We start from the raw sequence: 25,848 nt of genomic DNA, 5'->3' as shown, positions 1-25,848 counted from the left end.
TATGCTAAGAAATATCATTTACAGATATTTCTTACAATTTAAGTCCAAGATAAATATAATTTAGAAAAGACTTTTCTATTTTTCTATTTTTTTTTTTAAATATTTGAGATAGTATGAGAAAATTAAAATAATTAAGATTTGGCTGCCAGATTTCTATATTTATTTTTTGGAAGTTCATCAACAAGTTAATTCTATCCGATTTATATGAATATATACTAAATATTTCCTTTTTTTATTACACTGATACAATATTCTGCAACTCTGTAATGTTGCTTCCCAACATGGTTAGTTCAATGATGGGAAAGACCGTTTTACGATCAACTCTATTGAGTGCCGCGTCAATGATCTCAGAGGTTGGTGACAAATTTGGCGATGATTCTGGCAACAAAATAGATATTACTGGTAACTTCGAGAATTTTAGCTATTCAGCGAACAGGAACAGAGATATGCCTGATTAGTCCAGAACCTTCTCTGCCACCTCCCGGGAACTATAAAAGGCCGACAGTCTCAAGCTGTAATCAGTCAGTCGTAGTCGTGAAACGAGTCGTCGAGAGGATAGCGAATCAACGGCGGAATAATTGGATAGGTTAACGACGAACAAGCGTTGCTGAAGCTCAAGCGAGTGGTGAACTGATCTGAGTGCCGAGTCCTGTTTACTGTAGAAGCAGCATCAAGTTGTGTGTGGAGTAGCCAGTCGTGTAGTAGTGAATCAGCAGTTGGATACAGTTAAAGCGAGGAGACAGTAGAGGATTTCAAACTTTTGGAGAGATCGTAGAGTGAAGCTACGTGGATTCCCTCCTTCTGCTGAATTTTGTCTGGCCGCTTTGTGTGCTGTGGTTGTTATTACTACCAATTACTACTTGTGGACTACTGTTGTAGTGTGCTGCTATGTGTTCGTCTCGGCTATATATACGTCGTTTCTGCATATTCTTGTATTCGTGTTAATAACAGTCGTCGTCCGTTGATAAAGAACTGTTTATTTCATCGACCAACAAATCGGAAAAAGAACCCCGACGGAGGAATAATCCGTAACAATATTGTAAGCTAGCCGCCTTTAATGAACGATTGGCTTACCAAGAATATTGGTTATGTTTGATTTCCATTTAATCTTTTAAGCATAACTTGATTCGAATGATTTCCGCATTAGAATATTTTTAGAACATCAAATTAAGATGAATAGTAAATTTATATTATTTTAATCGCATGTTTCGATTATTGTATTTACAACTATTTCGAATGGAAACGAGTTCCTTGACATCATGGTATTTTAAAAGGGTAATCTATTTAAGATTGCACATTGTCTATTGCGATAATGTAATTTCACTTTCTGATTCTTCACATGGACCGCATGGATACTTAGCTGAATCTTTTCTTTTTTAGCATTCAAAGATTAAATATTTGAAGATGCGATTAAATTAATTTATTGCAAAAATGAAATTTACTGATAAAAATTATGCAAAAAAATATTTTCAAAAATTATCAAAATTCAATAAAAAATTGTACGATAGTAAATTGGCATTATTAAAGAGTTAATTTTTAAAAAAATTAAATTATATAAAAAATTAGATTTGCAAATTAATATTTTCCCACATTATTAAGAAAAACGCCAAATTCGATCAAATTTTTCATTAATATTTCCCAAAATAAAAATCGTTCTAAAGAGAACATTTATATCCTCTAAAGCAGGGGTTAGCATTAAGCATTTTGGGGTGACCACCTTTACCTAAGACCTACAACGCGCATACCAAAAGAAACGTATTTATGGAACAATGTATTCTCTTTATCTCTTGAGGAAAACGAAGTTTCTCTCTTTCAAAATGATATTATTTTAAAAGCACATTGTTCAGAACCTAAGAATAACTTTTGGAATATAATGGACGTATTTTAAGTTAAAAGAGCTTCTATTCATTAAGAGCTGTTATCTCTATGACAAGAATTTAATGATATACTCAGTTATGGAAAAAGTGAAGAACCTAGCCTTTCCCTTCTCTTTTTAGACATAAACTATTTAAAAAAAAGATTTTCAGTATAAGAAATATTTGAAAAATATGATATTTTTTTCTATTTCATGAATTCAGAAGAAATTAATTTACTGTCATCAATAACAAGAATTTTTAACCCTTACAATTTTCTCAGGTGTAATATTGTTTCAAGTTACTTTATTGATAGTTAAGCATCTCTTTTTGTGAATGAATTATTAAAAGCATATTTGAATACATTATCAAACGATCAGATATAAGATAAAGATAATTCTACAATCATCAGGAAAAATGCAACCTCATCTTTTAAAAAAAATTACATTATTAATATTTAGTTTTAAACTATTATATTAATAAAAAAAATTTGTGATTAATATTTCACAAAATTATTTATATTTTTATCTCCTCAATATAAAAACATTAGAAGGAAATGTCTCCTTGAAATTTTCTAATATGATCTCTAATACATGGATTTTTGTATCATTAATTATAAGCCATTGACAAACTAATTACAAAAAGAACCTATTAGCATGCAATATGCAGTGATTAATCGCTGAGATGCAATTAGAAAACCAAATGTGTATTTTGGATACCCTTTTCCTGCCTGACTAAACCAAAATTCGATACAGAACTAGAATTGTAATCACAAAATTACATAGCAAATTTCATATATTTCAAACCTATGCAATTTTTGTGTTATATTTACAAAATTGTGAATGTAAAGATCTTTTGATAAATTTAGTTTCAAATTTAATAGATATCTACATTTTAGATGCTCCAATTTGTGTACCAAATTTTATCCATCCAACTTTTTCCATTTCGTACTTATTGTGTTAGCTTATATTCAAAGAGCAAGATAAACAATCATCTTCATAATGAATTTCATTCAAAATTTGAAGTATATTTACAAATTTGGTGTAAATTTTTTTTGTATCAAACTTTCCTTAGTGCAGCTCAAAGCATAGATAGACATAATTCCAAAAATGCATATTTTGAGTGAAGATGTCAGGAAAATGGGATTCATCAAAATCTTGAGTTTAAATTTTGTGGTGATTACAATACTTTTTTTTTTGTATATTTTATATACAAGAAAATAAAATATAATAGTTGCTGAGTCTTGCTTTTTTAGAAAGTTAATAGTTACAGTTCAAACTAGCTTCAAACATTAGATTACAGTCTGAAGAATGTTTTTGTGTTTATGCCATTGTCTATTAAGTGATAATCATCAAAACTTTCAAGTCAGAAGATTGTTCTTTCACCTGAGAAAATTCCAAACAGTTTCAAATTTAAACCAAAAATTTACAATGATATTGATTATTATTATTGCACTTCTTTCATTTGAAAAGATTCAAAAGTTTCAAATTTAAACCAAGAATTTTTACAATGGTGTTAATTATTATTGCATTTCAGATATATCATTCCTACCTATTACTTAGCTATTTGGACAATAGATGAATCAACCAAGAATCCAAATAATCATGTTTTTTAAATTTTTCAGTTACTTAGAATTTCAGTGAAGAATTTGTTGAAATTAGAAACTTAAAAAAAAAAATGCTAGTTTATTTAATTTTTTTTTTGTTGCTTTTGAGAAATTTATTCAAATAAAACAATACATTAGAAGATTAAAATTAAAAACATCAAAGTTTTAAAAAAAATTATGCAAAGTCAAAAATTGTATTGTTAATTAAATATTTTGAATGAATTTATATTATACAAAAGGCACAGAAGTTGCAAAAAATTAAATATAAAAGACAGATTTGAATCTTCATAATTTTAACGTTTCATTTATGAACCTTTATATGCTTCAAAAAATAAATACTGAACACAATTAACGAAGAATTGTTAGTGAAATACAAATAAAATCTGTTTTTAACAAACTAAGTTTATTCAAGATAATCTACAAATTGTCATTTACTGCACATCACCTTGCAGTCAACATTAAGGATAAACATACTAAACAAATTTATTTTTATATGAAATTTATCGATAACCTTTAATCTCATATAATTTATCGGTTTCTTCTCTAGCCTTACGGATATGTCTTCCTTGTTGAGATGGTACATAATACCAAGCTTTATAATCATCTCTTTCAGCCATAAGTGTATTAACTTTCCTAATGGTTTCACTGAAATTATAAATGGTATTTTATTAGTAACAAATCATCAAAGCTTATAAACATCAAAATTAAGATGCATTCTTGATGAGGCAAGCTAAATAGATGTATACAGAATTTTTATTTTTAGACCTTTTTCAGAATTAAAAAAAAAGTCTTTAAATAAATCTAACCCCTTTAAATATAAAGACAAGTTAAAATCTATTATGTCTTTGTGAAATATACTATTTAACTGTCTCTGAGGATCAGCTTGTTCACCCAGTTTATTAAACTATTACTATGGAATTTCATCTTTCTTTTCAAAATTTCATCTTATTATTTGATAAGACATGAAAAACATGAATTAAATTTAATTAATTACATGAACATAATATTGTTCATGTAAATTAAAAAGTGTATATTCTATGAAAATCCTACTTGCAATGAGTTAATGAGAGAAAAAAGCAATTCCGTTCCTTTTTTAAATCATAATCTGAATACTGACAAAATATACAATTGAATGTTTTGATGGATAAGTTTAAATTTCATCTTTTTTTTTTTTTATTTAAAATAAACTTTTGGAAAAAATATGAACATCAATTTTCTTAAGCAAACTATAGAAATTAGTTATCTAGCAATGATTAATATTTCACTACTGCAAATCATACTTCATAACGGCCATCTATTTAACTAGAAATCACTTCATTGCTATCTCTTAATCTATTACCTGGGTATGAAGAAATATTTCAGGGCAAAACGAATTGAATAAAAGTTAATTACCCGGTTAACTAAATTAGAGAAGGGCCCATGAATAAAGTGGCAGACAATGTGTTATTTTTGTATTCAAATCTTTTGTTTGAAGACTATTAGCTTAATTTCTTTTATACTCTTTGACCCCAGCTGAATTTTCTTCTAAATATTTCTAGTAATATTTTTCGTCCATAATTAGCTAAGGAAATGTATCATTAAGAGCTGTAGTAAAAATTTTCAATGAAACAGCCTGAAATCTTCTCACAGCATTTGCCTATTCTTGTATTTAAAGATTTTTTTTTTTTTTTTTTTTTTTTTTTTACTTTGCACATAAAAATTAAAATTGATTCTTTATTTCCAACCAGTGCTAATGATTAACATTCAATGAATTTATTTTTCCAATTGTAAGGAAACATCTGGGAGTCATGATTCCTATGGGATGGGGTTAATATTTTTTTTTTAACTGGACTGAAGTGTCCTAGATTAATTTAAACAAATATCTAAGCAGTATAATTTAGCTTGAATGAACAGTCATAATCCATTGTTATTTATGAATGAATTACAATAGCAAACTGGATTTTTTAAAAAGAAGAAGAAATCTGAGTTTTAAAGAAAATTAAAATTCTTAACAGACAAAATATTTGTAAATTCCACAGATTCTTTTTTTTTTTTTTTTTTTTTTTTATAAAACTTTGGTAAGTAAGAAGATTTTTGAGAGAAATACCAAATAATAAACACTGGTGACTAGCAGGTACTAATGTATTGAGAGAAAAAAAGAATTCCAACAGATGCCAGAATGAATCACGCAATATTTCTGTGTGCATGCCTGATATATATATTAAATTTCAATATATTAAAAAAAATACAAGTAAGAACAATATAAAAATGAACTGTAAAGGAATAATTGTTTATATACAATTTTTAAAAGGTAAACATGACTGTTATTTTTACAGAAATTTATAAAAAGCCCCAAGATTTTTTTTCTTTTTCCTTTAATAAGATAAAAATATAGTTGATTTTACCAATACGATATTGTTATCAAATCGTTAATGGTATCAAAATTCTTAAGAACCCAAGTGATCACATTAAATGATAGCTGTCATATTTAATCTTGATTTTAAATACAATTGTGAATAGTACTAGTCTTTCATAGCACTGCTTTCTCCTTATTAAACAGTGTTTTGAATTTCGCAGCTGGCTAACAAAATGGCTGAACCACCAAGTTCAAAATGGTTTAAAATGGAAACTTGCCTAAAGAGGCTCAACTGACCTATTTAAACAGCTAAAAGTGAAATAGTTCTGTAAAAGCTTATTATAATAGATATCTTCAATGCATGAAAAAATCATAATGAGAATTTAAGAAGTATAAATACCTCCATTTGCCAGTTTCTTGCTCTTCCCACAACATATGAAGGACTTTTTCATGCTCAATCTGTGGATCTTCATTAAAGTATCTTGCTATAAATCTTGAAATTGGATGCTGAAAAGAATGTAAAAAGAAAAACATATATGTTATAGAAGATTAATTTAGTATAAAATGAGCATATGCCATTCTCTGTACAATTTTAAAACTTTAGTTCTATAAAAAAAAAAAAGTACAAGACATATTATTGCAACTTAGCTATGAAATAATCATAATTTTTTTAATAGAAAAAAGAATGAATTTATTTAATATCATCACAACAAATTATTTTCATCCTTAAAAATTTAATTGCAAGTTTGAACAATGTATAAACCTACTCAATTTGACTTAGCTAACTTTTAAATTATTACAGATAGGCAAATAATTTCCAATGGAAAAATGATTTAAATGATTGTACTTTATGATGTTTGAATCAATAAAATGAAAATAAATAATTTTAAATATATATGAATAAAATATTATGAATATAAATGTTAAATATTAAAATATAATGAAAAAAATATTAAATATAATTTTTATGACACTTCTTGGTTCTATTAATCATATTTAATGAAATCCTCTTTACCTACTATTTTAAACAAACAAACAAACAAAAGTTTAAACCTTTTGCAATGGCAAATTTTGAAGCTTTAAATATCAAGATTTTAATACCTGACAATTTGTCAGAATAATACAGGAAAACATATTTAAATGATTTAATTAAAATTAAATATAACCAATATCCTTGATGAATCAGCTTCATTAAAAGAGTATTTTCCTCCCTTGTTTCTCTTTTTTATCTCCCTTTAGCATAATCTTTTAATATTATATAGACACACATGGAAGCAACAAATTAATATGGGAGGCAAGAGTTATCTACAAAACATTTTTATAAGAGAAAAAAAAAAAAACTATATGCGGAAATTTTTAAAAGAATGAAGAAATCATCCAAAATTTAAAAACAGAATTTAACTTTGAAAGTTGGGGCACTCCAAAAAGAAAAAAAAAAAAAAAAAAAAAGAAAAAAAAATAACATTCTTAATCAAAATTTATTCTTAATTTCAAAAGTATTGCCTACTTCAATTTAACAATATTATCCAAGAAAATTAACTGATTAGATTTAACTTATTTCATCCCATTGCATAACTGGAAAGTTAGATGAAAATAAATGAATTTGAAATAAAATGTACAGTATATGGATGTTATATCGATAAAAAGAATCTTTCTTTTAAATAAATGGAATATTACAAGGAAACAATTATCCAATAATAAGTCAAATATTATCACAAAAAGGTAACACAGAAAGAAGATTTAGAAAACTCGTAAATGTATTTTATGTTAGAAAATTAAAAATTTGTTAAACACATTGAAATATTCAGGATAAACCCAAGTTTCTAAGTGACATTCATTGAAGCTTTATTATTAGAAAATATGGAAAGTGTAAAAATGGTTACAATTGCTATATTTTTAAAATAAAAACAAATTTTTGTAAGCAATGGAGGAAAATTTGACTAGACAATGTAATTTCAATAGCTACTTTGTTTTTCTTTCACAAATGTTAAAAATACACATAAATACAGGTAACTTTGATTTGAAACCTTTAATAACCTGATTGCTTCTTAGCTATCTACCAACAATAGGGGAACTAAATAGAATTTTAATACATTACATTAAGTTAAATAGTAATCTGTGGTAGATACTTATATTTTCTTTATGGGCAGTACAGATGATGAATCAGCATACTATTTTCTTGTCCTTATGTGTATGGTACAACAATCATGCTAATTAAAAGTTTAGAACTTTACTTTTTTTCTTGAGCTAATCTACCTGACCACTAAAACAAAATCAGCAGATACCCCCCTCTCTCCTTACTTTAATTCAAATGTGATAAGTAAATGTGACAAAGAGGAAAATAAAGATAAATAAGACCTCAGGCAGTTGAAAGAACATAATCGTATAATAAGCTAACAAGTTCCTTTCTCTTCATAATAATTCCTTTTTTAAAATTGCACATATAATCCATAATAGGAAGGAAATGTAATAAAAGTTTTTATCCCCATTAATTGAAAAAAAATGGACATATCAATAAATCTAGTAAAATATCAGCAGGTTTCTAAAACTGAGAGAATTTAACTTCGGTTATTTTAATAAAAAATTGTATTTTAAATCATTTTGTTTATATTCAAATGATGAATTTAATCCATAATATGTATTAAACATGAATATGAACATCCCTTTTTTTTGTTCTCAACTAATATATTATATTGAAATATAAATTTAAAAAAATACCTTATAGTATTCCCAATGTTTGGGTTCATAACCCTCTGGGATTTCTGACAGAGTTGCTGGGCCAATGAAAATATTGACATAAAGAATAAGAAGAATTAGTGGTACAGCTCCCAAAGTTATATAAAAATGCAAGTCGTCTTTAAACTTGGTATATTGAAATCTACTTGTAGTTATATGCATTGTGCGGTCACCATGCCCACCGGACATTTTACGAATAGCTGAAAGAATAAAAATAGATAATTAATTATTGTTACATGAGTAAAATATACTAATCATAAATCAGTGTTATATTATGTCAAAAACACAAAATGATGAAAATATTAAAAAAAAATGCTGAAACTGAATTTTTTTTATACAAAACAAAACATGTAAAAAAAAAAAAAAAAAAACACATCAACATGGACTGAAACAGAACAAATATTATTTCCTTTTTAATAAAATAAATAGAGACATCATGATTAAAAATTCTAACAAGTTATTTCATGATTTCTACGGGATTAATATCAATATTTAGGAATATATATTTATTTATTAATAGAAACACACCAAGAATGTATACAGCTGCTATTTTCAGAGAAAAATATGCATTTTATTTACGATTTAAAACAATGCAAACTTAAAAAAATATTTTTAAAAATAAAATGCATACAATTAACTCCCAGTCAAAAGATATCAACACATGTGTGATGGAAATATTTATTACTAATGTGCTGTTAGAATGGCAGGGTAGTTCTTACAATTCAAAGATTTGAAAAGGATGGAAGTACTTTTCAACTTAATCATAAATTCTTGTTTCAAGAAGTCATATTTAAAAGATTTCCAAAGTTCTAATTTAAAAGTTAGATGGAATGTTTTCTAAAACAATTATTCTGATAATTTAACATTAAAAAGAATGGTACATTAAATATGCTTCACATTTGTTTCCATTTGAAACTGACTAAAATCTATTTCAGACAGAATTCTAATAGGAAGAATGGGGAAAAAATACTTCATTGCCAATAAGAAATCCCAAGTAATCAAATTAAATCAGTTATTCATGTTAATAACAATCTGATGGATCTTTGGCCACCATAGTAAAAAATGAATTTCAACTCCAAATTTCGTGCAGAAATTAAAACATAGAATTGATATGCTATAGTATGTTTAAGTACAGGAATACAATCCATAAACAATATATAATTACCAACACACAGCAATGCATACAAGAACCAACTATTATTTCATAAACGTATGATTCCATTTATATGTGAAAAATGCACTTAAATATGTTTAATTAGGTATATAAAATTAAACCAACTTTTTTATCATTCCATAATAAAGTGCTAAACATTGCAGTAATTTAAAATTATATCAATTACTTCTTTAACATTTTAAGAAAATGGATGATCACAATGTTTGCTATTGCTTAATTACTGTAAACTCCAAATTCAAGGAAATGAGCTTAAAAGACACTGAGGTATAAAGGAAATTATTAATATTTATAAATATATAACACAGGATAAAAGTTGAAAATTATTCAATTTCAACTTTGGCAAGCTGCACTCCTTAAATTATTTCAGAAATTCATGCTTTTTAAATGGTATTTTATATTACACTTTCTGAAAATTGGAATTTTGTTTAACTCAAAGTAATAAGTAATAATGTTAAAAGAATAGAAAGTTTTACATTTTTGAAGGAGCTACCACAGCTTTCCAAACAGCAGAAACTTTATCACTTTCTTTTGAAACAGAAAGAATTTCTACTGCCTTCTTTGAAGTTGAAGGATGTATATTATGCAACACTTGCACTACAATTCAGTTTTCTACACCAGCTTTATTGACTGAATATACTTTATAATCTAGAAAAAGTTTCATAATATTTCATGAAGAAAATTTCCTACTAAGTTATTTTATTAGGGTAGGGAAAGCAACTTTAGAAGCATTCTGTAATCTATTTTCCTGAACCTGCTTTAAAATTTCCATCCATTTATTTTTGTCCCCCTTTAAAGATGCAAAAGAATTAAAGGTGTAAATTCTGATATATTTTAAAATTATGCTTAATCAATGAACAAAAATAACATAAAGAAGACTACCATAAAATTGTACACACATAAAAATTGTATTTGTTGAGTGTATAGTTATATACAGGAAAAATGATATTGTGCACTTCATAAATTAAAAAAATATATATATATATTTAAGTTGGTGAACTGAACTATTATTCATTAATAGTTCTAATTATATATATATTATATAGTAAATTTTCCCATTTTCAGATAACCTTGATAATATGATAATTAGATTTATTGATTATGATATATAAAGCCTTAATTTTATCAGAATATATCTATGTCATATTTTTCTCAAAAAGTATCATATAAAATGTAACTATTATCTAGATACTCCAATAGACTATTACTCCTATTGCAAAACCAGATTACGTTCATTTTACTACACTTACTTAAACTACTCTAAAATAAAAAATATATCTTCTCTACATATAGAATTATGTTTTTTCCCAACAAGAGTACACAATGTATCATTAAATTTTCAAGAATTTTAAATGACGAAAAGTAAAAGACAAAGAGGTAGATAAAAACGGTAAAATGAAGACAAAGTCAAACATAAGAATAGAAGTATGCCAATTCATATTACAGTTTTGTATAACTAATATAGTACGTACATCATTTACATTATATTTAATACTATACAACACAATTTCAAATATAATATTTTTATACGAACTATTAATCATAACATGATTCATGATTAAATGCACATTTAATTTTACAGACAATTTCTTAATTCCTGCGTTAATGATACACGTCCGATCTAGACATTGATCTTCAAAGATCTAATACTAACTTAAATTTTAACAATATATATATATATATATATATATACACACACACACATATATATATATATATGATAGAAATTAATAGTATATAAATAAAGAAGGAATAATTTGAAAGGAAATTTGATATGTCATGATAATATTCTTTGTATAAAGAAAAAAATATTGCAAGAAAAAATGATGTTTTTTAAAAGGGCCATAATGAAATGGAAAACGTGATATTCTTTCCACGTATAATTACAATTTAATTATTAATAATTTCACTCAGTACAAAGGTGTGCATGTGGAAGTTAAACACGAAAAATAAATTATTTTCCTAAAATAACAGTAAATTTTGAAGAAAATTTGATGATATTATTCTTTGCAATCTGAATTCCTGAGAAGGTCATTTACTCCAAGATATGATGCTAATTGATCTATTAGTTGAATACCTTGAATAATTTCATTGCGCTTATTGTTGAGGAAAGCTTTTCTAACAGCAATACTCGATATTCTACTAAAATTGCACAAAGTACTTAAGACGGTCATTGTTTTTATTTTCTAACTTTCAGACCGCACACATTCAGGACGAATGACGAAAAAAACGCAAATACAAATAAACAAAACGGCGAAATGTGTTGCCAACTAAAAGAAAATAGTAGAATTAAAGTAATAATAATAATAAAAAATTCTGCATTGCGAATTTAAAAAAAAAAAAAAATAAACTGTTATAAACTATCTGAATAGTAAAATTTATGAAGAAAATATTCATTTATATTAATTTTTAACTATTCATAAGCTTTTTGTATAGCTGTTTTAATAAAATAAAATCTATCTTTAATCGCTCATAGTTATCAAGCTAAAAAAAATACCTTAAATTAGAACTAAAAAAATGTATAGTATTATTTTTATTCGTTAACAATTTCGCTTCATGTCCATATTTATTTGTTGCTTTGTTTTTGTTTTAATTTCCTAATTATTTCGATCTGCACTCTCGGTTGTGGCAATATCTTTTGTATGCCAGTGTTATTTTGAATAACAAATTGTTTTAGTAGATTTTTTTTATAAATTGTGATTATTTTATGATACTTCACAATTGATCAAAAAAATTTTCATAAAAAATACAAACAATAGATATGTTTGATATCCATTAGAGTGAAAATTCGCTTTACGTTTCTTACAAATATAGAAAAATGCCTTCTAAAGCAGAAGATATTCTCCAAGGTTTTAAATTGTATCCTTCTAAATTATGAATTGAATTATTATTATCATGAAAATATTTTATTTCTTTTTTTATATCTGTTAATAGTTAAAATAGTTTATTTTTTGTTTTGTTTACTGCCTTTTATCCCTTTTACTTTTTTTCCCAGTAATATTTATGATGAGGGATAGATGATTTGAACTTAATGTTGACTTGAATTTATATTTTCTTGTGTAGAATAATTCTTCGTGATTTAAAAGAAAATTTTTTTTCGTATTAAATAAATGATTCATGTCAACTTTTATTATATTAATAGTAACCAAAATTTTATTTTGTGAAATTACTGAATATCAGTGAGATATTTTGAATTTTTTTATTAAAAAATTGAAAATATATCACAAATAACTCAAACTTGGAGACCATGAGTGTGACATAATGTAATAAAATCACTTATAAATGAAGTTTAGAAATACTGTGACCAATGTATTATGAAATCTAAAAAATCAAGTTATAAATTGGTATGTGATAAAAGGTAATTGAGATGATAATTTCTATGTGGATTAATTCTTTCGGATATGCGATATAAATGAACTTAAATGCAACTAAATTGTGTAAAAGATACAGTAATATTAGTGAAGGAAGGAGAAGTTTTTAACCTTGACATTTAATTTCTGAGAAGTTTGCAAAATAAATAAATAAAAATAAGTAAATAAAATAAAATTTTTAAGAAATAAAAACTCTTAAAAAATTTTTTATGTTATATCTTCTAATTTTCTCTAAAAAATTAAATTATACATTTTCGTTTAAAGACTTTTCTTTTTGTTGGCAGTGTTAGCATTGGTGTTATTTATGTAGCCCAATTTTTGCAATGCCCATTCCTTAGTATGTGTGTCTTAAAAAAATTATGATTCAGTATTATTATGTAAAATGTACGAAATTATTGTTAAAGATGTCTTGTATTTTAATTTATATAATTTATTTTCTTACAACTTCAAAATGATATTGAGTTTTAAATACATGTATATACACATACATAAGGGATTGACCAAAATGAAATTTTTTATGATGTGTTAGATCAATTTGTTTGCCATTAACAAAATTTATTTTCTTCTTTACATTGTTAGTAATAAAGTAGTAAAAATAAAATTATAATATTTTTTAAAAACATTCTCTTTTCCATTTATATAATAAATAAACAGGAAGATTCATTATCAAGTGTTAACAGCATTAATACTTGGTAATGAATTCTTTGTCAGTGTTATCTGTTTTTGTGTAATAGATGGTAAATGTGATTTTTATGAGTGTTATTCATTTCAAATATACTGCATCTCTTATTAGTTATGAATTGATGAAATCCATTGTAATATGTCTCTTTTTAAAATTTCTTTATATTTGATTTGGTATGCAGTATTTTTCATGTGAAATATTCAGCTATAATTTCATTAATTTTTATTCTCTAAAAAAATATTTATTTCACTTTTTTTTTTATCAAAAAAAGAAATTATCAGTTAGCTAGGTGTTTGTTAATGCTAGAGAATATATTTAGTAGGTCTTCATTTTTTATTTTCATGATGACCTTGACTTATTATATAGAAACTGGATGAATCTACGTGATGCTGATTCCGGTAAAGTTTTATGGCAAGGATCTGAAGATTTGTATGTGTTTTAACTATACCCTTCATGTTGTTTTTAATAAAATATGCTTAAATAACTGTTAACTATAAAATTGGTGATTACTTTATTTATCCTTTGAAAATTTTAAATTAAGTAGTGTTTAAATACACAATACACACAAAGTTAAATAGCATTGAATAATATTCTAATATGTGTGAAAGTTAAAGATGCATATGAACTCTATTTATTTTTTACCAACAGTTGTCTTTATTTTATGTGACAGAAGGAAATATTTGAAATTAAAGTGGTTTATTTCATTGTGTTCTTTCTTATGATCACTATGAAATAAAATGAAAAGCGTATGAAATAAATAAAATTCAGAACAAACATAAATTTTTTCTGCTGCTATAAATATATGTATGCAATTAAAAAACATAATAGATCAAATATAAACATTGGCAATTAATTATTGTTATTAATTTTATAAAAGGTTTTTTGTAAAAAATAATAAGTATATTGTTATACATTTTACTAATTTTCTGGTTAAAGTCAATTGCATACTTACTTTATTCATTAATGGAACTTATTCTTTGATCATCACAAGATAAAAAAAATAGCTATACACTATCACAAGATAAAAAATAATTATATATATTTGTAAAATATTTATAAGATCACAATTCATCTCTTCTTAAGTTTGAATTAACACTTTTTATTTTTCAAATTTGTAATTCTGAATATTATTTGTGTACTTATGAACTTTGATTATTATTGCAATCAGTTAATTAAAAAATTCTTTTATTTATTAATAGCAATGATAATATCAATATGATTTTTATTTTTAAAATACAACTTATTAAATTTATAAATGTTTGTTAATATATATTTATTTCTGTTTCAATGTTTATTAATATATATATTATGTTATTTCAAGGTCCAAACCAGATGTGGAACATGAAGGTATTGAATTTTTGATATCTTGATAAATGCTTTTTTTATTTTGTAATATATATATATATATATATATATATATAATTTCATGTAAGCCGCTGCATTCAAACATTGCTCATGTATTAGTTTTTAGTTTTATTCAAAAAAATATTTGGTGTTTTATTTTAGCCCGTGTACCCAAAAAAATCTTGCGTTGTCGAGCAGTGTCAAGGGAGATTAATTTTTCTTCTGTTGAACCAATGGAAAAGTTTCGTCTGGAACAACGAGTTCTTTTTAAAGGGAGATGCTTAGAAGGTATATTGAATAATATATTTTACTTTTATGCTTAATTTATGTACCTTATTTAAATATGTTTTGACCTGTGTTTTATTTTGACTAACAAATGTTAACTGTTTATGGAATGAGTGACATTTCGCTATTTTGATTGTCAGTATGTTTGTTGCCAGATATGACTTATGTCATGTTAGATAAAAATTTCATCAAAACTTTTTTAGAAACTTCCTCATCTCTTTTTTTTTAAAGTTTTTTTTTTAAATTTGAAATTGAAATTTTACAATCCAAGCTCTTAGATTTTTAAATGGATTCTTTGAATATATTTCATCATATATTCATTTTAAAGGATTTATGAATGAAAAATCTTAATTTTTTTTTCAAACAAATTATTTTTTTGTAGTTGTATCTTTAATATTTATAGGTTAAAATACTTCTCAACTTTGAAATGACAGAACTGTAAAACAGTAAGAGACAACAAAGTGAAACAGTTAGTGTGTTGGTCAGATAGATCTGGATTTTGTTATACTCCAGTATGTAAAAATAGTTCCAAGATTGGCTAATAGGTATCACAAGCATAAGAAGCTTTAAATAGTATAGTACACTTTCGAATATCCAGCTTAATGTGCCAGAAGGGTAGGACGGCTAACAAAAAAACCCTGAGTTCTATGAACTCATTTCTTTGCTCACCAATACTAGAAGACTAAGTTTTTATACCTCAACTCACTGTTATAATACATGTTTTCTCACTTCTTTTTGTGTATTAAGCCCATCATTTATCTCAAGCCACGTAGAATATGAACATGCCCGCGGCCCGGTGTATCATAGAAGCTGTTGCCGATAATGTGTCAAGTTGAAATTGAAAGTTCTGTAGTGTTACTTTATATATATATTTAAAAACAGCACTGCATGTTTCAAGAATTTATAAGGGAAAAAGTAAGTTAAAGAATATAAACTGCTCACATTTTAACATAAATTCTGTAACTGCTTAACTTAAATGCAGGAAAAATAAACAAAACTTTAACATAAATCATAGGCCTGATTCTTTAATAAATTGACTCAAATAAATTTTAGTTTTCACTGATAAATAATACATAGATATGAAAAGGCAATCCTAAGATAAGAGTCAAAATTTACAATTTCTAATTTTTGAAAAACTAGGCTGGATAGTCGAGAACTAAATACTTGAGAGTGTACTGTACTCAGGAATATTAAAAGTTTATTCTTCAATCTATTTCATTGCTGACATGTGTAAGGGAGCTGTATCAAAATTAGTTATTATAGGAAATTGAGGTACATCATGTTGTATTCCTTATTAGGTATAACACTGATTAGGTCGATATCCAACAATAATGAAACAGCATAAAGCGGTGAGGGATGTGCTAGGATAGAACCTGGGACTTTGTGGTTAGCAGTCCAGTAACTTAACAATTATACCAAAACGATCGTTCGGGTAGAAGAGTTGTTACTGGCGTATATGCGATTCACCACAGTACTCTCCCTCCAGTGAGGCGAAGGGGAGACGAACGATATTGCGTTGAGTGGTGATGTATTGAGTAGTAGCTGTTGTCTTAATGGGCCGTACCCTTATTTGAGTAGCGCCAAGCGTTATGGCGTGAGTTTGTGGATGCCGATGCGCCAAGTGTGTCTGGCGACTTAGGGTTGCTGCGTCGCGTGAGTCTGACGACTTTGCTGCGCCAAGTGAGTCTGGCGACTTTGGTTGCGGGTAGATGGCGCCACAACAGCTGTATGAAGGTTGAAGGTTCAGCATCCGAGGTCACCAATAAAGCGGTAAGGGATGTGCTAGGATAGAACCTGGGACTTTGTGGTTAGCAGTCCAGTAACTTAACAATTATACCAAAACAATCGTTCGGGTAGAAGAGTTGTTACTGGCTTATATGCGATTCACCACAAGCACTTTCAACTGAAATTTATTGTTATAAAAGTACCAAACCATAAAACATTTATAATTTAACAAGTTTGAATGGACAGGCAGTATGGTCGAGGATTTTGTCAGAAATGTGGGACAGCCAATCAGTTGTAACTTCTCAAAATGTGCTAACAGTTGAAGAAATTGTGAAAAGTAGTCCTCAGAAATGCATCAGATAAGCGGTCACTAAAGCGGGATCGTTTAATATATTATGTACAGATTAATTAGAAAGGACTTGAAGTTGTTTTCTCTATAAAATGCAGTGTCATCTAATGATCACAAATATAGCTTTGTGACTAAGAGAAGATTTCACAAATGAGATACCTTAGATGATTGAAGAAAGTAAAATTGATGTCATCTATGTATTATTTATCATTTAGGTCTATTTTTATTTAGAGGAATTCATGAATAAAAAGACTGGCAAATATGGCTTTTGTGTATCTTGCAAAATTACTGCACTCTGCAAAAATTACAGTTTGTGCTGGAATATCCTATAAATGGATCATTAGGCACTTTTTTGCAAGGGAAATAATAAACTTATTTTGATATATTGAAATTTTACAGTAATTTGTTCCCCTTCCCCTTTCAAGCTCTAGAAGATGCACCATATAATTTGTAGTTTATGCAGAATGGGTCACAATCACAATGTTGTAGTGCAGAGTTTCCTGAGGAATGCTTCAGTGAATGAATCATTGCTCTGAATTATTCCTGAGAGACAGGCATTGGTATATATTGTCCTCTGTATTTGCTGGATCTCGATCCATATGATTATTTTTTATAGTTTTATTTCAAAGACACTGTTTACCCTAAGAATCTTCAAATGTTGGAACAGCTTGAACAGTTCATCTTTAAGACTCATGCTTCCATTTTAATAGAAGCATTACAAAGAGTGACTTTAAGCTTTATCCTTCTGTTGTATCTCATTATTGTTAAAGGTGGCCATATCGAAACCATTGTATTGTGATTTGGCCTCAGTTCATGAAGTGCACTTTCATGTACTATTTAAAAGATACTATTTTGTGACTGCAGTATCCTCTGATGTCCAATATTGGAATTATTTTTGCAAACCATTGCATAACAAATTCCAAACCTGTCTGTCCACTTTTTCTCATGCTGTTTTGTAGTTCTGCCGTTTCAAAGTTGGGACATCCTTTATGTTACACCCTGTGTATACATGTATATGCATATTTTTTTGTTATAAATCCATTTTAAAGAGATTTTCATTTTAATAAAGGCAATAAAGGTGAATATTATTGCTGACTATATTCTACATAATGATATTGTTAATTAGCTATTTTGGATTAACCTATTTTACTGTTTATCTGTATAGCTCTTGTTCTATTTCCATTAAACTAAAAATTGTGTAAAACTTGGAACATTAATGAAATATGATACTGATTGCAGCAAACTTTATGTATTTATGCATTCATATTTATTTAAAATATATGATTTTGATAAGTTACACATTTATCACTTTATTTAAAATCTTTATCTGAATTTGATTAAACACTAAAGCTATCTTTTTTACTTATTTTTGTTAATGAATATATTAAAAAAATATAATCAGGAATTCATTCAACAATTTTAAAATAATTTGTGATATGTTTTCTGTTTTAAAAATATTAAAATAATAGTATTTATTTTTTTTTAGAATGGTTTTTTGACTTTGGTTTTGTGATACCAAATTCTACCAACACTTGGCAATCTTTGATTGAAGCTGCACCAGAATCACAGATGATGCCTGCTAATGTTCTAAAGTAAGATTTTACTATAAAAAGTTTCTTTATATATACCCTGTTTCTTACACGTACTTCATTTATAATAATTACCTTTTCAACTTGAAAAATTTGTAAAAGGCTTTTTTTTTTTTAATTTGCAACTTTTTAATGATATATTGTCAAATAAATTAAAATTGAAACAGTTTTTAAAATTTTAAATTTGCTTCTGGAATTTAAAAGAAACAAAACAACCCTTTAATGTCATTTTATTTTTAATTTTTTTCAAGTATTAAAAAGGGTCATTTTATGTGGATGAAATGAAATATATTAACATGAAAAGGATATTGTAATTATTTTCTACATTGTAGTGCAGTTTATGCAAAAAAATGATTGCTAGTTTTAAAGAATACATAAGTAAGATGTTTTTTTCCATAATAACTGTTTTATAAATTTAATACATAAGAAATTCCTAAAACATTTGTTATTATTTAAGCAATGACACAATGTTCAGTTGATGTTTCAATTTGATCCTAATTTTCTAAATGCTGTATTTCTTGATTCCTCAATTCATACATATATTAAAGTTTGCATAAATTTTTTACCAGTTAAAATACAATAGATTAATAATTGAAATTCATAACAAGCAATGCGTTTTTATAAAAATTAAAATAATTACATGTTCAACAACTTTATTTTTTTAAATGCCATTTTTTAATTAATTTTTAACAATTATGTTTATGGTTTGTTTGCTTATTTTGTAAAAATCTTGAATATTGCAACTCTCTAAAAAATAAGCAAGTTTTTAAATTTGTTTTTATCTTTTTCATTCAATTCTCAGAGTAGTAATATGACAAAGCAGTATTATTTCAGTTGGGACTATTGAAATTTGTATCATCCTTTAGAACTTCTGATCTATCTTCAGAATAGCAGGTAGAAACTAAATAGCATGTGTCCTATTTATTGTATAGCTTTAAAGTAAATGCTTGTAGCTTCTCTATGCAGCATTAATCACATATATGAAGTGTTTTATAGTGTGTTACTGAATTAAACAATGAAAATTAGCTACCATTAAAAATCAAGTAAGATGAGTACCGATAAAAATCAAGTTATTTTGATTTTATCCGATAAAAATCAAGTTATGTCTCCTATTTATTTGACTTGGGATGAAGAATCTTTATAAAATCATAAAAAGATATCCTTTTTTTTTTTTAAATGATTTTGCTTACAAATATATGTATATGCATGTATGTATATATAATATTTGTATTATGAAATTTTTGAAATATTAGATTTTTTACTCCATAGTAGTTTTCTGAAGTTTTGGAATCATCATTACCTGCATAAACTAATTATTGAATGTTAATAAACTTTAAAGTGGGATTATTTTATACTATCTGGTCTTTAATTTATTATTTCATGTTATGAATATTCTAGAATTTTGTCAAAGTGAAATTAACCCTCTCGCTGCATAATTCTATTATCAAAATAGATTAAAAAATTGCAAAACATTTCCTTCCAGACATCTTTGAGCTTTGAAAAGAGCCCACAAAGCATGCTTGTATATTTTGCAGAATGATGGACATCTAACACTATCTGTTAACCCAGAGCTGAATGAAAGCACAAAAACTGAAATGAAGCCATGAACAAGAAAAAAAAAAAAAAAAAAAAAAAGAGCATAGACAGAAAAATGCATCCCTACAGAAATTGCGGGTTGCAGAAATTTTGCTGCATCTTCGGTGTCCGTTGAAATCGGGGGATATGCAGCGAGAGGGTTAATCAATTACTGATTATTAAGTTTTGAAAATACGAAAATATAATACTGGCATGAGGAAGAATGCCTGTTCGTGCAGAATTTCAGAACTCTAGCTTTTAAGGGAATGAATGAAAAAAAAAAAAAAAAATCTGTTACAAAATTTCATCATTACAAAAATAAAATAGATCCGATTTTTTAAAAACAGATGTATTAATCTTTATTTCATTTCTCTTTTTCAGTGGAAATGTGATCATTGAAACAAAGTTTTATGATGGTGATCTTCTAGTCAGTACATCTAAAGTACGGCTATTTTATGTCTAAAACATTCTATATTACATAAACAGCTGTTTTGATTAGTTTTATGCACCAGATCAGTGTGTTCTTACATGTGTACATGTGGCTTAAATATCTCACTGGCAATGCAAATATAAATCATTTGTGGCCTGATGATTTACTCACTCAGACTCTTTTTTTTGTTGTTGTTATTGATATTGGCAACATGACATTGTTTCATTTGAAACAAAAAAGGTGAAATATATGATAATGTTGTGCAGGTAACTGTCAGATCTTTTATGTTTACCTTGCTTTAAACATTAGACTAGTCAGTTTAACCCAAAGTGATTCTTTGTTCTTATTTAACTAATCTTGTGAGCTTCTGTATTGATTGCCATTTTCTGTGTTCAATTGTTTACAAAATTGGTCTGCAGATGACTGTTGTGTCGTTAGTGAATGCAATACTTAATTGCAGTTATTATGGTTTGGTATTAATTTTAATATTGTCAAAATGTTTTGCCAATGATGATCAATTTTGTATGAAATGCATCTGACTTATATTAAGAATGATATTTGAATCCCTTTTTTGTAAAGACTGAACTTGCTGGAGCAAGATGTATGTGCATAATAATTTGTATATTAATTGGGTTTTCTTAATTTGGTTGAGTAAAGAATAATCACATTGTGGCAGTCCTTATTGAAAGGAATTGCATCTGGTATCTTGAGATTCTACTAAATAGTGGCAATATAGTTTTGATGTTTGTGATGAAGCTTGTGTGGTTTGTAGGATTTTATGAACAAAATCTTTTTGTTAAAAAATGTTTTATCTAAAATTTAGCACTTAAAATGTAAAATTTCATAAATATTTTTAAATCATAAAACAGTGATTTTTAATAGAGCTTTGATTGTAGATCAAATGAATATTCAGCTTTGAATTTTTTTGGCTTCATGTGCTTGTGAAGGCATTTTATAGCAAAGTTATCAGTTGTGCAAATGCTTGTAAGAAAGAATAACAAATCACATGCAATGTTTTTTGCATAATTATTCAAAATTAATTCTAAAAATCTGTTATTTCTTTTATTGATAATATTTTAGTTGGCTTCTGTGTTAAATGAAAAACTAAGTTTATATAGTTTTTGCTTGATTCGGAGTAAAAAATTCTCTTCCAAATAAAAGCATTCATTGATTGTATTAATTTAAGATGTTGTTAAATTATAAATTATGTATGTAAATACAATGTCTTATCACTTTAATTTTAAAATGTATATAAATAGTGAGCAATGATATTTCAAATTCAGGTGAAATATTTCAATTTAACAATGCATCTTAAATCTTCATGTCTTCTCTAAGTGAAATTAAAGTGAGACGGCCTTACTAAAATAAAAAGCATGAGTTTTTGTAAATTAAATTATATTTTAAATAATTAAATATATGCATATCATTTGTAAAAGTATCTGTTTGAATGCATCATGTATGAATCACATGCTAAAATTTAATTACAAACTTTTTGAGGGAAAAAAAAAAATGTTTTGAGAAAAAAAATGATTTTTTTTTCCAAAGCATTTTGGGTTATTTCTGTATAAACTAATCCATCTTTATAAATAGGAACAATCATAATTGTTGTTTTACTAATTGCTATAACTTCTTTTTCAATACTTACTTTTCAGTTTACTGATAATTTCTAAGGTTTTATACTTTAAAATGAATATGTTTATGAAGATTAATGTGCAAAAAAGCTTCAAGCAATTTCATTATTAGGGAACAATTCTGAGTGTTTTCTTTAATTATGTCAGTTCAGAAAAGAAAATTAAGGTTCAACCTAAATATTGATAAATAATTTTCAAAGTGCATTAAATATATGAATTAATTATAAATATAATATTGAATGTATTTCATTGAATTTAATAAAACATCTCATACTTTTTGCAAGCTGTTAGATAAAACTACCTTTAATTGCTGTGATATATGATAATTCCTCCAAATGTCATCCATTATTTGATGAAATGTCACAGTTTCATAAAATATATTTTAATGAATATTTCCCCCATAATTCTTGATAATTTGTCAAAACAAATTGTAATCTATGAGTCTTATGCATCTTCAATTTTTGATAAGACTGAAAAAGTTGATTTTTATCTTGTAATCACATTTTTATGTGGGACATAAATACCTAATTTTTATGTCCTGAAATTTGAATTTTGAAATGAATAACTGACATTAACTTGCTGGCCAGGGAAACTTTCAAGGAAAATTCAAGTAACAAAATGTGGTAAAGGGGAATATTTTACGGTTTCTTGGTATTTTTTGCCCACAACCAAAAATATAGGTTCATTTCTTTAATTAAATTTAAAATATAAACTTTCTCTCTTTATTTATTTTTTTAAGTTAATTTTCTCTTCTACATACATATTTATCAGATATTAGTTAAAAAAAAACAATACTAGTGATACATTGTATGCATTTTTTTTAAAGCTTTGGAATACTCTTGTTAATATTCTCTCATTTTCAAATATTCATTACAATTAGATGTTTTATATGTATGAAATGTTTCTTTTTTACCTTATTTTCCAATGAACATATTTATAATTGGATTGTTTCTTAACAGTCAAAATTTTCTTTTTGCATAGAAATCACAGAAAATACATTGTTTCTTTTGTTATCTACTATACATTGTAGTATGTCTAATATCAAATCTTCCAGATTTTTTTTTTCTTCAAAATTATTCAAAAATTAGTTGTTTTTTCCAAAGCAATTTCTTTTTTTGTAAGTAAAGCAGTAATAAGTACTGTGATAAAATAAATGTAATCATGTTCATTATGATGAAATAAATTTTTAAATAAAAGGCAGATTTTTGTTCAGTCAGCGAGATGATGAGATTGAAATTAAGTAGTTATGTGCATCTTCTTCATGATGTACAGAAACAAATTTTAATTTCTCTTCATATATTTAAGTTTGAAAAATAAATTTGTTCTCTTTAAAATAAATTAGTGCATGTATATCTCCACTAATATTTGAATTTGAATTTTGTTCCATTTCTTGTGCTGTGATACCATTCATACTGTTCAGAAATTAGATATATGTTAAATTATTTGTTTATGTGAATATTAATTCTTAAAAGAATATTAAACTGATTCTCATGTGTGATGTACTTAATATGAATGATACTTGTTCGAATCCAGCACTTTACATCACAACACTATGCTACACTCATTCTATTTATATATTGACTATAGATGTACATTTTGATTTCAAATTGCAAATATTTGCAATCCTTGTTGCTGGCAATGCACTATATATTTTGTTCTCTGAAGAATGTACCTTTTTGTTTATTTTGCCTGAATATATATTTATTTCTGTATATCAATGTTCATTATGGAATAAAATTCACATTCAATTGTGACTATGTTTTTATAGTGATTATGAATTGTAGCTAATGACTTGGGGAGGGGAGGGGTAACTAAACAAAGGGTTTCCAAAATTTTTAATCTTCTGCTGTAAAAGTAATGTGTGTGTGTGTCTTTTATAGTAGTAATGCATCATTAATGATGAATTCACCATAGTTTAAGAAACTCTGGTTGCAGAATCATTCTTAGAAGAGTGGACTCAATGATTACATATCAGACTTGATCATTACATAATCATCTATATTAATTACTATAGTACTATTCATCTTTGTTACTTTAAAATAAATATTCTGCCATTAGTGATGCACACATCATTGTCTGAAAAACCCTAATCTAGGAACCAATCTTGAGGCAGTGGACTCTGTGGTTACATTACAGGCATGCCTTTGTCTTATTCTTTTAATGAAATGATGAATAAAAACAGCAGAAGTGTTCATCCGAAATTTTTTTACCTTGTTTCCAATAACAATCTTATCACCCTCCCCACCACAAAATTTATGGACCATCAATAAGTCAGATAACACCTTGTGTGGCATTATCATATACAGAGGTATAAGTTTACCATTTTTTTTTAATTATTATTTTAATTTCTCGTCTTTTTCTTTTTAAATTTTTGCTGCAATTTATCCCAAAAAAATCATTTTCCCGTAAAATTTATATTTGTAGGAAGAATATGAAATGACTCTCCACTTCATCTTCAAAGTCAAGATAGGCTGTAGAGAAGAAATTCCCCCAAAATTTATTGTAAACGTATGTTGAATATCCATAATCATTGTAGAAAATGCCCTTCGATGATTTGCTTTTGCAATCAGTATCAGCAATTCATCCTGTTTGTCGAAAGCATTCTCTTTCACCTTAATGAGAGATTTTCTTGATCTGGTGAATCATGTCATTAGTGATGCAGAAATAGGTGCTTAGGATTTGGAGGTACACAAGCATCCGTCTGCCAGTTTACGGCAACCACAGCAGAAGGATTTGGTGGGTAACTGGTGGATGGAGGTTAGTTTCCACTAGTGTTAAAAAGGGCATATGCTGTGCTCATGCCTTTCATGGGCCTAGAGTCTAGTATCATAAACTCGGTCATTTCTAAAACAAATTGACTAAGTATAGAATCAGTTGATGCCATTCAGACTATGAAGCAAAGGCATATATCTCAAAAGAAATCTTTTGCTTAATTGTATAAATAGTACTATTTAAAGATAAAGTGGACAGGGATAAGCTGGAATTTAGGAACAAGGTAGAGCAGAAGTTAATAATAATAATAAAATGTTTGTGGTAGGGAAAAGCTAGTGTCAAAGGAAGCTGCAAAGAAAATATCTGGCAAAGCTGCTAAATTGTACAGAATGCTTCATCTGAAAAAATGAGGTCTGGGATCTCAAAAATTTCTTCCTCATATGTATAAAGTGAA

The 25,848-nt window shown here is 26.7% G+C and overlaps 2 protein-coding genes across 2 annotated transcripts; one reads left to right on the top strand and one right to left on the bottom strand.

Moving 5' to 3' along the window:
• Positions 1-3,841: 3,841 nt before the first annotated feature.
• On the bottom strand, positions 3,842-11,954 carry LOC129973056 (NADH dehydrogenase [ubiquinone] 1 beta subcomplex subunit 5, mitochondrial-like). The gene is made up of 4 exons (XM_056087417.1): positions 11,779-11,954; positions 8,513-8,730; positions 6,195-6,301; positions 3,842-4,104 (listed from the first exon to the last, which is right to left on the bottom strand). Exons 1-4 carry the CDS (start codon positions 11,873-11,875, stop codon positions 3,960-3,962), a joined length of 567 nt encoding a protein of 188 aa, XP_055943392.1. The 5' UTR covers positions 11,876-11,954; the 3' UTR covers positions 3,842-3,959.
• Positions 11,955-12,342: 388 nt separating this feature from the next.
• LOC129972565 (retinal rod rhodopsin-sensitive cGMP 3',5'-cyclic phosphodiesterase subunit delta-like) lies at positions 12,343-24,436 on the top strand. Its single transcript, XM_056086747.1, has 6 exons — positions 12,343-12,560; positions 14,121-14,183; positions 15,076-15,101; positions 15,261-15,386; positions 18,944-19,049; positions 21,003-24,436. The coding sequence occupies exons 1-6, from the start codon at positions 12,520-12,522 to the stop codon at positions 21,082-21,084; spliced, it is 444 nt and encodes a 147-aa protein (XP_055942722.1). The 5' UTR covers positions 12,343-12,519; the 3' UTR covers positions 21,085-24,436.
• The last annotated feature ends 1,412 nt before the right edge of the window (positions 24,437-25,848 follow it).

Source organism: Argiope bruennichi, chromosome 6 (assembly GCF_947563725.1).
Source record: "Argiope bruennichi chromosome 6, qqArgBrue1.1, whole genome shotgun sequence".
In the NCBI taxonomy this organism is placed as follows: Eukaryota; Metazoa; Arthropoda; class Arachnida; order Araneae; family Araneidae; genus Argiope; species Argiope bruennichi.
Note: the sequence above shows the minus strand (reverse complement) of the source record. Positions and strands in the feature narration are given on the sequence as shown.

Bases quoted from the DNA above. Each gene is read 5' to 3' on its own strand.
- LOC129972565 (XM_056086747.1), top strand. From the start codon at position 12,520: ATGCCTTCTAAAGCAGAAGATATTCTCCAAGGTTTTAAATT. The intron at 12,561-14,120 runs GTATCCTTCTAA...CTTATTATATAG, and splicing joins ATTCTCCAAGGTTTTAAATT to AAACTGGATGAATCTACGTG. The intron at 19,050-21,002 runs GTAAGATTTTAC...TCTCTTTTTCAG, and splicing joins ATGCCTGCTAATGTTCTAAA to TGGAAATGTGATCATTGAAA.
- LOC129973056 (XM_056087417.1), bottom strand. From the start codon at position 11,875: ATGACCGTCTTAAGTACTTTGTGCAATTTTAGTAGAATATCGAGTATT. The intron at 8,731-11,778 runs GTATTCAACTAA...TTATTCTTTCAG, and splicing joins GCGCAATGAAATTATTCAAG to CTATTCGTAAAATGTCCGGT. The intron at 4,105-6,194 runs GTATTTATACTT...TTATAATTTCAG, and splicing joins CAAGAAACTGGCAAATGGAG to TGAAACCATTAGGAAAGTTA.